Here is a 13855-nt window from a genome sequence, read left to right as displayed (position 1 = left end):
AGATATCAGATTGCTTAAAACTACAGTTTTGAAATTTGAATAGCCAGAGAAGAATAAAACTTTATCTAAGTGATCATGTTAAACCTAAGTCTTAAGAACAAGTGTCAGCAGTTCACAAGTATATGATTTAGATTTGTTTTGAAAAATTAAAGCAGTTCCAAGGATTAAAAACTATGTTAAGTAGTGGTTGCATCTGTACTGCTTACAGAGCAAAACTAAATCAAATAAAGGTCAAATCCATTTTTCCTTCAGAATAGTGATAGTAGTATTGTTTGAAGTTTTAAAAGTTCTTTGAAAAAACAGGCAAATAGCCAAGCATAACTTTATCAACCATGATCTGTACCCCTGGGATAATATCAGTTTATTGTATCAGTTTATTGAGTGTGACTTTCCCTTCCCTGTTTTTTTTTTTTTTTTTTGTCTTTGATGGCTGTAACTACATGTGTCAAGTTTCTGTAAGTAACTTCTGAAACTTTGGGTTTCTATATCGTCTCCTCCTTAGTTTTTATTGCCCCCTAAGACTCATGATATCCAAGAGCAAATTATCTATGATAGTTCTATAGAAATTTTTTTCAATTAGGTTAGTTTTCTTTTGTTTGTTTTCATAACTATGTTGTACTTAGTGCTGTTTTATAATCTCATGTATATTTGTGTGTTTGTGTGTCCTTTTTGGCCTTCAGAAGAACATGCTACTGAATCAGCATCCCTTTATTACTATGGTATCAAAGATTTGGCTACAGTTTTCTTCTACATGCTAGTGGCGATAATTATTCATGCCATAATTCAAGAGTATGTGTTGGATGTAAGTATACGTTGGATGTAAGTATGCAATCTTAGAAATCTATACTTTGTAAAGAACTAGTTCTCCATACTATGGTAGTCATATATTAAGTGTCCTTTATAATTTATTCTTAATTACTAATACCTGTTTTTATTTTTAGAAAATTAACAGGCGAATGCACTTCTCCAAAACGAAACACAGCAAGTTTAATGAATCTGGTCAGCTTAGTGCATTCTACTTTTTTGCTTGTGTCTGGGGAACATTCATTCTAGTCTCTGTAAGTATGATCCTCTCAGTGTTCTCCTTTCTCACCTAAGATTAGGAATTCTGCTGGTGAACTTGTGTAAATTATTAAAAGAGTTTCACCAATAGATCACTCTGCTAGTTTTTATACAGCAAAAATTCTAGGCCATTTACTGTTTCAGAAAGCTGTACACATTTTAGTCACTCTGAATGTTATTTCTGTATCTTACAGTCATTTGTAGATAATTCTGTATTAGCAAAAAGCTTGTCAGTGGTAGTCTCACTATGTTACATGAGCTATAATATTTTCAGTCATTTCCACCTTTAAAAACAGTCATTTTCCAAACAATTTAAAACATGTAACTTTTCAAATAAGACATTCAAAATCTTTAGTTGTATTACTCTAATGAGGAGAGACAGTATCAACTTTAATAATCAGAAATAGTAATAATCCCTTTTATTCACCTAATACTCCATGGTTTACAATACTTCTGAGTTTGTTGGGCACATAGTTTCTTTTTAATCACCATGTTTGAGATGAGTAACAAGACAACATGAATTTTCCAGGGTACAACACTTAATCTTAGAGATAAAACTCAACTTTTCAAGCCAGCGCTTACTCTATTTTACTCTGCCATTTTAATAATACTTTATAAATATATGTAAATGTCAGTTTAAAATCTTTTAAATTCTTTTAAAAAAACTTAAGAGTTACAATCCTGTGGGAAAATATTCTTGTGAAAGGTAAGTCACTTTAGATGGGGGGGGATTATTTTGTTTTGACATAGGTAATAATTCCCAGTACATCTAATTATCTAAGAAAAAGATTTGGGTAATATTTTGTGGACATAATTTCAAAAAACTTGGCAGCATTGTGGTCCTCTGTCTCCTGTCAGGAGCTATATCTTTTCCTAAACTCCTCCTTGGATTACCCAAAGTAAAATTCATCCCTCCTATGGCTGTTATAGCTATACCTCACACCATTTTGTTGTTTATTGCTTATGTTGGTTTGTATACATGTATTATTTTTACTCTACTGGATTGAAAAATATTTGAAAGTGAGAAACTACATCTTATTTGACTTTGTTATATTGATTTTCACTTTGCTAAATTAGGCAATTAAAACTGTACTGAAAATAACTACACTAAGAAGCATGCTGGGTGTGGTGGCACATGCCTGTAATCCCAGCAGCTCAGGAGGCTGAGGCAGGAGGATTGAGAGTTCAAAGCTATCCTCAGCAACAGCAAGGCACTAAGCAACTCAGTTTTGTGAAATACAAAAAGGGGTGGGGAGTGTGGCTCAGTGGTGGAGTGGCCCTGAGTTCAATCCCCAGTACCCCTGCAAAAAAAGCTTGACTTGGTGAGCTATTTGGAACCTGATACAAGGAACTGTAAATGTTTGCATGATACTCACAGGCTCATTTCCCTGTCTTCTTTCTTAGGAAAACTACATCTCAGATCCAACGATCTTGTGGAGGGCTTATCCCCATAACCTCATGACGTAAGTCGTTTTTAACAGGCTTTTTAAAATAAAGATGATGGTCATAACATGAGTAAGCAGAACTCATTCTTGTTAGTCTCTTTAGAACTTCAGGCAAATTCATAAAATATGTGAAAGTGTCTTGGCAGTCCCACTACCATAAGAGAAAAGTTCCAGTGTACTCTTTTCATACGTATAATCTTTTCAATATCTTCCTTAGCTTGAGACATCTGGTTTTAAAAGTAGTCTTAATTTGGTTCACTCTTCTTTTCCATTTCTTCTTCCTGATCCTTTCTCTTTTTCATGGATCTGTCTTCTCCATACGTTTGCTTCCCCCTCCCCAGCTCTTCCTTCCTTCCTTCCTTTCTGCTATAAACTTCTTGAGTTTAGGGATTCTTCCTTTTTTTATCTTTCCCGTCCCGAATTTTCTATAGTGCTTTCAGGAGCTCATTGGTTACAAAGATGTTTAGCTAAATGCTTATTCTCTAAGCCTCACTCTAACACATCAATTACACGTTAATGTTCCTGGCTACTATAAGACTATTTTAGTATTTTGCATCCCTGAGTTTATCATTTTGGCTTTATTTTATGTAGTATTGTCTTGATCTATAATCATTCCATTTTATGTAAATCTTGTATTGTGCCCATACCACCAGGACTATGTATCAGACAGTAATAGAAATTATCTCCTGTTTTTATTTAATATCCTCATTGAATTGTAAATGTAGATGCTTGTCACCTAGACAGTACTCCCTAAATACATTGCGATTTGAGAACTGGAGAAAAGGCAAAGAAGGGAATAGTATGACCATGCATATCTTTGAATACCCTTTTACTGGGTCTTGCTCTGATTTTTAAAAATTATATTAATTCAATGAACTTTTACAAAATGGGATTATAAATATCATACTTATGTGGGACTGTATTTCCCCCTGAGAAATTACTTCAGATTGGCTCTGTATTTTCTATTTTAGAATTCTGGGAGAGAGGGCAAAGGGGGAATAAAGAGGACTTAGGGCAAGAGGGATATAATGTAAAGAGGAAAACTATTGATTCTAGACTAATTGGGATATATCTCCTGGGGAACATTCCTGTGTCTTATTTCACTCTTTAATTCTGGCTCTGCCTTCATTTATTTGAGTGTCTCTCCATGTTCCAACCAGGTAGAATTACATATTTCCCCACGGGGAAAACCTGAATATTTGAAATTGGGATTATCCCAGTTTCAGGTGATTGGTATCTGTATGCCTGCCCTTTTTTTTTTTTTAAGGGGTGCTAGGGATTGAACTCAGGGCCTCACATATCTAGGCAAGTGCTTTACCACTGAACCACATCCCCAGCCCTGTGTGCCTTCATTTTTGTGTCAGTCTTTTTGCCCATCTTATTCCCATCTTGATGAAACCATATAGATCTAAGGGCTGATCATGTTTCTTGTGTTTTCAGTAGATAACATGACCTACTAGTCAGTATTAATTAACTAATGGACAAGAGGCTGTGGCTCCTCTGGACTGGCTTGCATATGAATTCTTTGCCTGTTGCTTAATCCGGGGGACTGACCGGTAGAAATATCCCAGGAAAATAGGGAAAAGTGGCTGCTGAAGAGTTGTTTAAAGATACACAGGGCATTTTCTGAAATGACACAAAGATATGTGCTTATTATATCCTGATTTCCAGTATTTGTTTACTTTATTCTTTAAAAACATTATGCTTTAAAAGATGCTTTTTGCTTTCTTGCACAGATTTCAAATGAAGTTTTTCTACATATCACAGTTGGCTTACTGGTTTCATGCTTTCCCTGAACTCTACTTCCAGAAAACCAAAAAAGTAAGCTGATATTTTGTAGTTTTAAAAATTGTCTTGTCATTTTTTTTTAAAGTCTTTCTAAAATTAATACTTTCTTAATTCTTTGCCCTCCCTCAACTATTTTCCTGTCGTTCTCCCACCTCCCCTTTACACACAGACCAAAATTCTTGAGTATTTCTTGAAAACAACTTTAATCATTGTTTTAACTCCGAGGGGAACCTTACATTCAACATGCTAATCACTCATTTTAAAAATTATATTAGTAGTGATATAAATTTAATTAGAATTTAAATTCTTAAAAAGTAATAGTTTCACCTTACTGATATTCTTAGTAATTTATTTGAGATAAAAAGGATTAGTGTGATTATTCTACAACTAACAATCCTTGTGTTGTGCAGATTTCAAATGAAGCTTTTCTACATACCACATTTAGCTCCCTAGTTTTATGCTTTCTCCAAACTCTACTTCCAGAGTAGTCCCAGAGGGCATCCCAAGAAAAATTCAGCACTGAAAAATAGAGTAAACCATGGTTAAATATTCACCAGGGAAGCTTTACCTGAAATGGGTGGAACATTCCTTTTTTTAGCACGTGGGAAAGATATTTGTTTCAGCCTGCTGAAACACTGTATTATCCTCCCTTCTAGTTTTACCCTCAGTACTTCTAAAGTCAGGCTTCCATAATGTCACAAAAATCAGCTTTATTCCTTTCACTTAACTCTTTGTCCTCTGAAACCTGTACTAGCTCCTTATTGCTTTAAACTAAAGTAAAGCTGTGTACCTGTGTTCTAAGGATCTCTCCCATCTATATCATTTCTTCCCTGGTCTCTCTTCTTTTTGCTCTCTATGCTTCATTCACACTGATGACTCTCTAATTTTATAACCACAGCACATCAATTCTTTTTCCTGGAATCCTTCTCCCTCTGATAAGTATCAAACACCTTTGTTTGCTTTTTTTTCTGGAAGGTGATAAAAACCTCCATAATATGATATGCTGCATGGGATTTATTTCAAAATAATATCAGATGAGGGTAAGTGGTATGTAAATGAAACAAGTTTGGCCATTTGTAGATAACTGTTGAGAATGGGTTGTGAATATATGGAGATTCATTTTATTCCCTGCCAGTTGTATATGTATTTATAATTTCCTACATATAAAATGTTTTTTTTTTTTTTTAAGTTAGAAGGGATCCCCTTACATTGAGAAATATCTTCCTAAGTAGAAATGTGACAACCTGTCTAGTGACCAATTTATCTTTGCCCTCCCAAAAGCTAAACTTATTTTTATATGTACTATAAATAGTTGATTTATGATATAGGCCTTTGTTTTGGCAGTGTTTTATTTGTTCTGTGTCTGTCATCATTGATACTATCTACTAGGATTAGAAAACAGCACCACATTAGAGCCCTGTACTGTGGCACACCACTTCTTTTGATATATTTTTTTTTAATGATGTAGAATATTTTTCCAATTAACTTGATTGTAAGGAGTATGATGAAGATGCTTATTTATTTTCAAATGTTTGACTTTAAACTGTCATAAGATAAAATTATTAGGCCCACAGTTCCCAGTAGCTCCTCCATGTTTAGTAAGCTCCTAATGTTAATCATAGGTGTTCTAGAACTACTGTCCAAAATGGTAGCCACTAACTACATCTAAATTAATTAAAGTTAAATAAAAACACAATTCACCTTCTTGGTCACTCTGGCCATATTTCTACTGCCCTTTAGCCATGTGTAGCCAGGATCTACCATTTTGGATAAGAGAGATATGTAACATTTCTGGAATCATGGAAAGTCCTTTTGGAAAGTTCTCTTAATGTCTTAATACCATGGTTCCAATATAAGCCTTCTTTAGGTATTTGTATACCCATGAACATAATACCTCTGAGTTTCATTATTAATCCATGTCTATATCATGTTCACCAACCCTGGTAAGTAAAGAGGGACATTTTAAAGTAATTGTTCATTTTCATTCCTGAAGCTCTCTTCTTATCAGTTTCTGCCAGATGGCATTTCTCCAGAAATGCAATCTAATTTTTATGGGATAATTTGCATAACTTAGAACTTAACTGAAACTATTTTTAACACCTACATGTGACAGTTGAAAGTAACTGTTTCAAGTAATTAACATAATTTGAAAGTAACAGCTGCAAATGTGTTAAACAGTTTCTTAAAATTTAGTCTATGAAAATTATTTTTGGAAGAACTCTTCACTGGAAGAAACTAGTACAGTGATTGTTTTGAACCAGTCCTACAGACAAATGAAGAAAGGAACACTGTTGGTAGCAGTTTAAGAGGTGTTTTTAGTCTCAAATAACTTGTTTCTTTTAAGGAGAAAAGTTAAAGCACTTACACTGTGTACCTTTCAATAAGAGAATAAACAATTCTCCATTTTGCCCAGAGAAGGTTCAAAATATCATTTCTTAGCTCAGCAAGGTGGCATGCACCTATCACCCTAGCTACTCACAAAGCTGAGGCAGGAAGATCTCATGAACCCAGGAGTACAAGGCTAGTCTTGGCAATATGGTGATACCCTATCTAAAAAGGAAAACACTTCTTAGTTTCTTAGCCAATTTGAATATATGACCTTTTAGGGAAGTCATGAAATAGCCAAATGTTTTATTTCTAATATTCAGTTTTACATTGATTATACATACATATATATAATCATATATCATACAAAGAATTAAATAGAAATACTGGGTTTTTTTCCTCACTCCTACTTCATGAAAGTTATATTCACACTTTTTCATATGCAACTTCAGTGTTAATATCTGCCTTCCATTACTGGAGCCACTTTTTTAATCATTTAATAAAGGTTTTCCAGTATCCATCAACTTTATATATCTTTATGGGTTCCTATTAGACCTCAGTGAGCATTTTAAAATATTATTGGGCAAAATTTTTCAAACTTATGTGCCTTACTCAAACATTTATTTGTTGTTCAAAATAGTCAATATGGATTCCTGTAATATGAGAGCTTCTTACATTTTTAATTATAATGTAGCACCATCTGGGACGTGGGGGGAAATCTACCTTAAGATTTGGGCATAGTTTGTATTAAAGTTTGTTTTTTAATGTAGTGTTAAGAAATGTAATTTCTTATAAAAACAAATTTACTTTAAATTTACTAGAAAAATCTTTTCTAGTAAAAAGAGTTCTAATAACAACTAAAAATGTCACTTGAATCTATAACTTAAGAATTTATGATTTGTGTACTATTCTTATTAGATTTTCCATGAAAAACAGCATTTTCTGAATTACTCCCTAGTTTCATCCTTGTGTAAACTACTTGTACATTAGCACTAAGAGTATATTAAGAACTTGGGAAAACTATGTAATATCAAACTTGCACCATATATAGATTTCCATTCAGGTATTTAAAATTAAAATCTTAAATAAACAAGCAAAACCTCATGTGGCTCCTGGTAGAACAAATTAATTTACATAAAATTATAGTACAACATATGAAAATGTGTTGAGAAACCAAATCGACTTCTTTTCAGCAACTTCTTATTCATCTAGACTATAGTTTCTAGAGCAGTGATGAGCTACTCTCCAACAGCTTGCTGACTCCCTGATTGAAATCTGTAGTATAACCAGTGAACAATTTCAAAAATTCCCTCAAGAGGGCCAAGGTTTACCCAGCCTCCTCAGTTCACTCCCATTCCCCACACCCCATATAAACATGTAAGACTCAGAGACCATTGGTACTAGGCAAGGTCTTTGTCATCAGTCTCAGATCTGTGAGCACCACACCATTGAGGACATACCCCCATGGAGATTGGAGAATGTCAGGGGAGATTGAACTAGGACTGTGATGCTAAAAGCAGCTATTTTCTAAATAAAATTCATGAGCTTAAAAATCATGGTATACCACCTCCACTGTGGTTTCTTTTTTTTTCTTTTTTTGCGGTGCTGGGGATCGAACCCAGGGCCTTATGCTTGCAAGGCAAGCATTCTACCAACTGAGCTATATCTCCAGCTCCCACTGAGGTTTCTTAAATCATAGGAGATTGCCTTTATCCAGAGTGTGTTCATTAGTTAACCACAGTCCCCACCACTCCTTGTGGTATTAAAATCATCTCTGCCACTCATTTTCTTTTTTTTTTTTTGGTATTATTGTGCAGAGATTAACTTGCTCAAAATTACACAATAATTGGCAGAACTAACCCATTTTCTTACTCACTGGTTTTTATTTTTTCTGTGGTAGGCTGTAAGCATACAAACATTGCTTTAGAAACAAGGGACTATTACTTAGAAAAGGGGTTCTTGATACATTTGTGCTTTTGAAAGCTGTAGATGCTATTTTTAGATAGACGTTTGATGGTTATGAGGGTGGAAGGGGACAGCACTTTGCCCTTTATCATTACTGACCCAGTTAACTGACTATAGATTTCCATTCAGGTATTTAAAATTAAAATCTTAAATAAACAAGCAAAACCTCATGTGGCTCCTGGTAGAACAAATTAATTTACATAAAATTATAGTACAACATACTGCTAGAAAGTTAGGGCCAAATTCTCTCTAAAAACTGAACAAGACAGGGATGCCCTCTTTCACCACTTCTATTCAACATCATCCTTGAAACACTTGCCAGAGCAATTAGACAGACCAAAGAAATTAAAGGGATACAAATAGGAAAAGAAGAACTAAAGCTGTCACTATTTGCTGATGACATGATCCTATATTCAGAAGATCCAAAAAACTCCACTAGAAAACTTCTAGAACTAATGAATGAATTCAGCAAAGTAGCAGGATATAAAATCAATACACATAAATCTAATGCATTTCTATTCATAAGTGATGAATCCTCTGAAAGAGAAATTATAGGAAAACCACTCCATTCACAATAGCCTCAAACAAACAAATAAGCAAACAAACAAAAACCTTGGGAATCGACCTAACTAAAGAAGTGAAAGACCTCTACAATGAAAAGTGCAGAACATTAAAGAAAGAAATTAAAGAAAACCTTAGAAGATGGAAAGATCTTCCATGTTCTTGGATAGGCAGAATTAACATTTTCAAAATGGCCATTCTAACAAAGGCGCTATACAGATTCAATGCAATTCCAATTAAAATCCCAATGACATTCCTCACAGAGATAGAGAAAGCAATAATGAACTTCATCTGGAAGAACTAGAGAACTCAATTAGCCAAAACAATTCTGAGTAGAAAAAGTGAAACAGGAGGTATCACAATACCACACATTAAACTATACTACAGAGCAATAGTAACAAAAACAGCATGGTATTGGCACCAAAATAGGCAGATCAATAGTACATAATAGAAGACACAGAGACAAACCCGCATACTGTTACCTCATATTAGACAAAGGAGCCAAAAACATGCAATGGAGAAAAGATAGCCTCTTCAACAAATTGTGCTGGGAAAACTGGAAATCCACAGGCAGTGAAATGAAATTAAACCTCTTTCTCTCACCCTGCACAAAACTCAACTCAAAATGGATCAAGGACTTAGGAATTAGACCGGAGACCCTGCGCCCGATAGAAGACAAAGTAGGCCTGAATCTTCATCATGTTGGCTTAGGATCAGACTTCCTTAACAAGACTCCCAAAGCACAAGAAATCAAAGCAAGAATCAATAAATGGGATGGACTCAAATTAAAACTTTTTTTTCTCAGCAAAGGATACTGAGAGTGTCCTTACATAAGGACAAATGTGAAAAGAGAGCCTACAGAGTCGGAGAAAATCTTTTCCACGTGCACTTCAGATAGAGCACAGAATTTATAAAGAACTTATAAAACTTTACACCCAAAATACAAAGAACTCAGTCAATAAATGGGCCAAGGAACTGGACAGACACTTTACAGAAGAAGACATACAGGCAATTAATAAATAAATGAAAAAGTGTTCAACATCTCTAGTCATTAGAGAAATGCAAATTAAACAACTCGTAAGATTTCATCTTACTCTAATTAGAATGGCTATTATCGAAAACACAAACAATAATAGATGTTGGCATGGATGTGGGGAAAAAGGCACACTTTTACATTGCTGGTGGAGTTGCAAATGGGTGCAGCCACTCTGGAAAGCAGTGTGGAGGATCCTCAGAAAACTTGGAATGGACCCACCTTTTGACCCAGTTATCCCACTCCTCAGTTTATACCCAAAGGACTTAAAATCAATATACTACAGTAACACAGCCACATCAGTGTGTATAGCAGCTCAATTCACAATAGCTAGATTGTGGAACCAACCTAGATGCCCTTCAACAGATGAATGGATAAAGAAACTGTGGTATATATACACAATGGAATATTATTCAGCCACAAAGAAGAATAATATTATGGCATTTGCAAATAAATGGATGGAATTGAAGAATATCATGCTAAGTGAAATGAGCCAATCCCAAAAAACCAAAAACCGAATGTTTTCCCTGATAAGTGGAGAATGATATATAATGGGGTTGGGGGATGGGGAGGGAGAGAATGATGGGGGAACTTTAGATTATGTAGAAGTAAATGAGAGGGAGGGGGGTATAAAAATGGTGGACTGAGACAAGACACCATTACCCTATGTATATGTATGATTAAACAAATGGTATGAATCTACATCGTGTACAAATACAGAAACGAAATGATGTACCCCATTTGTGTACAATGAATCAAAATGCAGTCTGTAAAAAATTAAAAGATAAATTTTAAAAAAAGTTAGTACTGAGATGCAAAGTTGAATCTGAATTTGGAAAAGAAGTTCTATGAAGCCGGGAATGGTGATGCAAGCCTATAATCTCAGCCACTGGAGAAACTGAGCCAGGAGGATCACAAGTTCAAGGTCAGCCTGGGCAATTTTGCAAGACCTTGTCTCAAAATAAAATCTAAAAAGGACTGGGGCCAGGCATGGTGGCACATGCCTGTAATCCCAGTGCTTGGGAGGCTAAGGCAGGAGGATCCCGAGTTCAAAGCCAGCCTCAGTAAGTTACCAAGGCCCTAAGCAACTTATGAGACCCTCTCTCTAAATAAAATATTAAAAAGGGCTGGGAATGTAGCTTAGTGGTATAGCACCCCTGGGTTTAATCCCTAGTACTACAAAGGAAAAAAAAAAATAGAAACAGAAGCAACAACTCTATGGGTTTTTTATTAGCTAGTACCAAACACAACCTCTGCTCCACCTAATCAGGACAAAAGAACAGAGAAATGGAATGACTGCTTGAAACGTTGTTTGTAGTTTAGAGTGGTGTTCTTAGATTTGTCTGAGAGGAAAAACATAGCTTAGGTCTTTCTCTTCTACATGACCACAATGTATCTTTGAAACTTACTTGGATTTCTTTGACATTAAATTTTTTAAAAAATCCTCTTGACTATAACGCAGTATTTCCAGCAAATTAGTTTTTTGCATTGACTTATACAAGCTTTTATGTTATGAAATGAGTTCAATCAGCAGTTTAAAAACTACCCTTATAAGTATCTAGGGTTTCCTTGGTCTGTTTTCAGAAATTTGAAGCCTTTATGAGCTTATCTGAAGGAATATCGCAGCGATTTCCATATTTAGTCATTTACCTGCCACCATCCTGTTTTATCATATTCAAATACTACTAATTTATACTTTTGACTCTATTCTTATTCTATGCAGTAATACTCATGCCATTTTAATTATTAAGGTATAGTAGAATGAATAACTTAAATGCTTTATTTAAAATTATAAAGTTAAATAAAAGTGCTTCCTTGTATACTATTTAAAATCATTTTGTACCATACCAGTGATAGACACACTACACATTGGGAAAAATCGACATATGCATATGCATGTATTGTAAGCTTTATATCCCTTTTACATCAAATTATATTGATAGCTCTACAAGTGAGTTATTCTGAAATCAGAACAGGAGAAGAAAAAGTTTCCCCTATGGTTGATCTTAGCATGTTATCTCCACTCCCTTTCTCCCTCTGTCTTTCCTTTTGTAAGGAGAACTATTTCAAGGAAAGTACGAAAATTATGTGGAGAGAGGATCTTAAGATTGCTTATTTTCGGGGCTGGGGATATAGCTCAGCTGGTAGAGTGCTTGCCTAGCATGCACAAGGCCCTGGGTTCAATCCCTAGCACCACCAAAAAAAAAAAAAAAAAAAAGATTGCTTATTTTCAGAGATACTTTTCTCTCCAGTTGGAAGAACTATAAACTCGGTATCCTGTCTTAGGAATTTTCATCCTAAAATACAGTACTATATGTAATACTACTCAGGCTGTCTGATGTTCTCCTCTTTTTTTTTTTTAATTCTGATTCTGGGAATGGAACCCAGGGCCTGAAACATGCTAGACAAATGCTCTGCCCCTGAGCTACATCTCTAGCCCTATGATCTGCCTTTCTAATAATTGATCTCTGTACCATTGTTACCAGAGAAGCGTGTGTGGTTTCAAAACTGGGCTTGTAAAATCTCCACTATTTCTCAGAATATTTGATGAAGTACACTCTACTGAAATGTAAGGGGAGGAATAGAGGACCAGAAGATGGTTTAGTGAAGTTCCAGGAAAATACAGTTCAGTATCCAACATCAGCCCACCATATTAATAATTTTAATTAGTAGCTATAGTAGTAAGTAGTACTAAATAAGCCTTATGTATGTAAGGAAAACAACCAAAACCAAGAAAAACAAAATGAGGTACAGTTGTTTCATTAATCAACAAGCACTTACTGAGCTCATTGCTCATTTTAACTATAACTAAGATGAAAAACAAGGTTTTCCTTAAAATTCAGTGTGTGTGTGTGTACACAATCTCATTCTTCATAGTACAATGTTCTGTACTTTCTGGCTTTTTAAAATTTGTTTTATTTTATATTTTAAAAGATATAACTCCTAAATTGATTTTGCAATTCAGTAGTAGGAAATCTTGATGTTCTCCCACCCATTCACTGCAGTACTGAGGTTTGAATCCAGGGCCTTGCACCTGCTAGTTAAGTGCTATATCCCAGGGTTTACTGAGTTTCCCATACTGGCTTCCAACTTATTATACTTCAGTCTCCTGAGTAGCTGGGTTGACTTACACTTTTTTGCAGCGGGGAGTGTACCAGGGATTGAACTCAAGGGCACTCAACCACTGAGCCACATCCCCAGCCCTATTTTGTACTTTATTTAGAGACAGTGTCTCACCAAGTTGCTTAGTGTCTCACTTTTCTTGAGGCTGGCTTTGTTGACTTACACTTTTTAAAAACACTGTTTCTGAAAAATATACAGTTAAGTAGTATCATAAATGAGAAGGTAAATTTTAACCTTCAAATTTAACAACTATATGTGACAATGAAGAGATTAAAGTACAAGTTTAAAATTGTGATTATTTTAGGTAAACAAAAACATCTTACTGCTAATAAGTAGTCCTTTCAATATTAGAAGGGCATTGGATTGCCACCATATAACTTTATTATATCATTTAATAAATGTTTATTATAAAAAGAATGATAAATCTAATGCCAAAAGGGATTTTTTTTTAGTTCATCTAATTGAAGCAAATTCAAGTATTCACATTTTAGAGATGAGAGCTAAAGCCAAGAAAGGTTAAATGTCTTGGTAAAGCCATAAAGCTAACTGGGAA

The 13855-nt window shown here is 34.8% G+C and overlaps 1 protein-coding gene across 3 annotated transcripts in view; it reads left to right on the top strand.

Annotated features, from left to right (window-relative positions):
- Positions 1–13855, top strand: part of TRAM1 (translocation associated membrane protein 1) — a 36491-nt gene that overhangs the window by 10911 nt on the left and 11725 nt on the right. For 2 of the 3 annotated variants that reach the window (XM_079112526.1, XM_079112527.1), the window contains exons 3-6: positions 681–802; positions 942–1058; positions 2467–2525; positions 4244–4328. In XM_079112526.1, the coding sequence (XP_078968652.1) occupies positions 681–802; positions 942–1058; positions 2467–2525; positions 4244–4328 (383 nt within the window). The remainder of the gene's footprint in view (positions 1–680; positions 803–941; positions 1059–2466; positions 2526–4243; positions 4329–13855) is intronic. The other variant, XM_079112528.1, reaches the window with a different exon arrangement.

The sequence above is a fragment of the Sciurus vulgaris genome (genome assembly GCF_902686455.1).
Source record: "Sciurus vulgaris genome assembly, chromosome: 1".
Lineage (NCBI taxonomy): Eukaryota > Metazoa > Chordata > Mammalia > Rodentia > Sciuridae > Sciurus > Sciurus vulgaris.
This window is presented reverse-complemented; position numbering and strand designations above follow the sequence as displayed.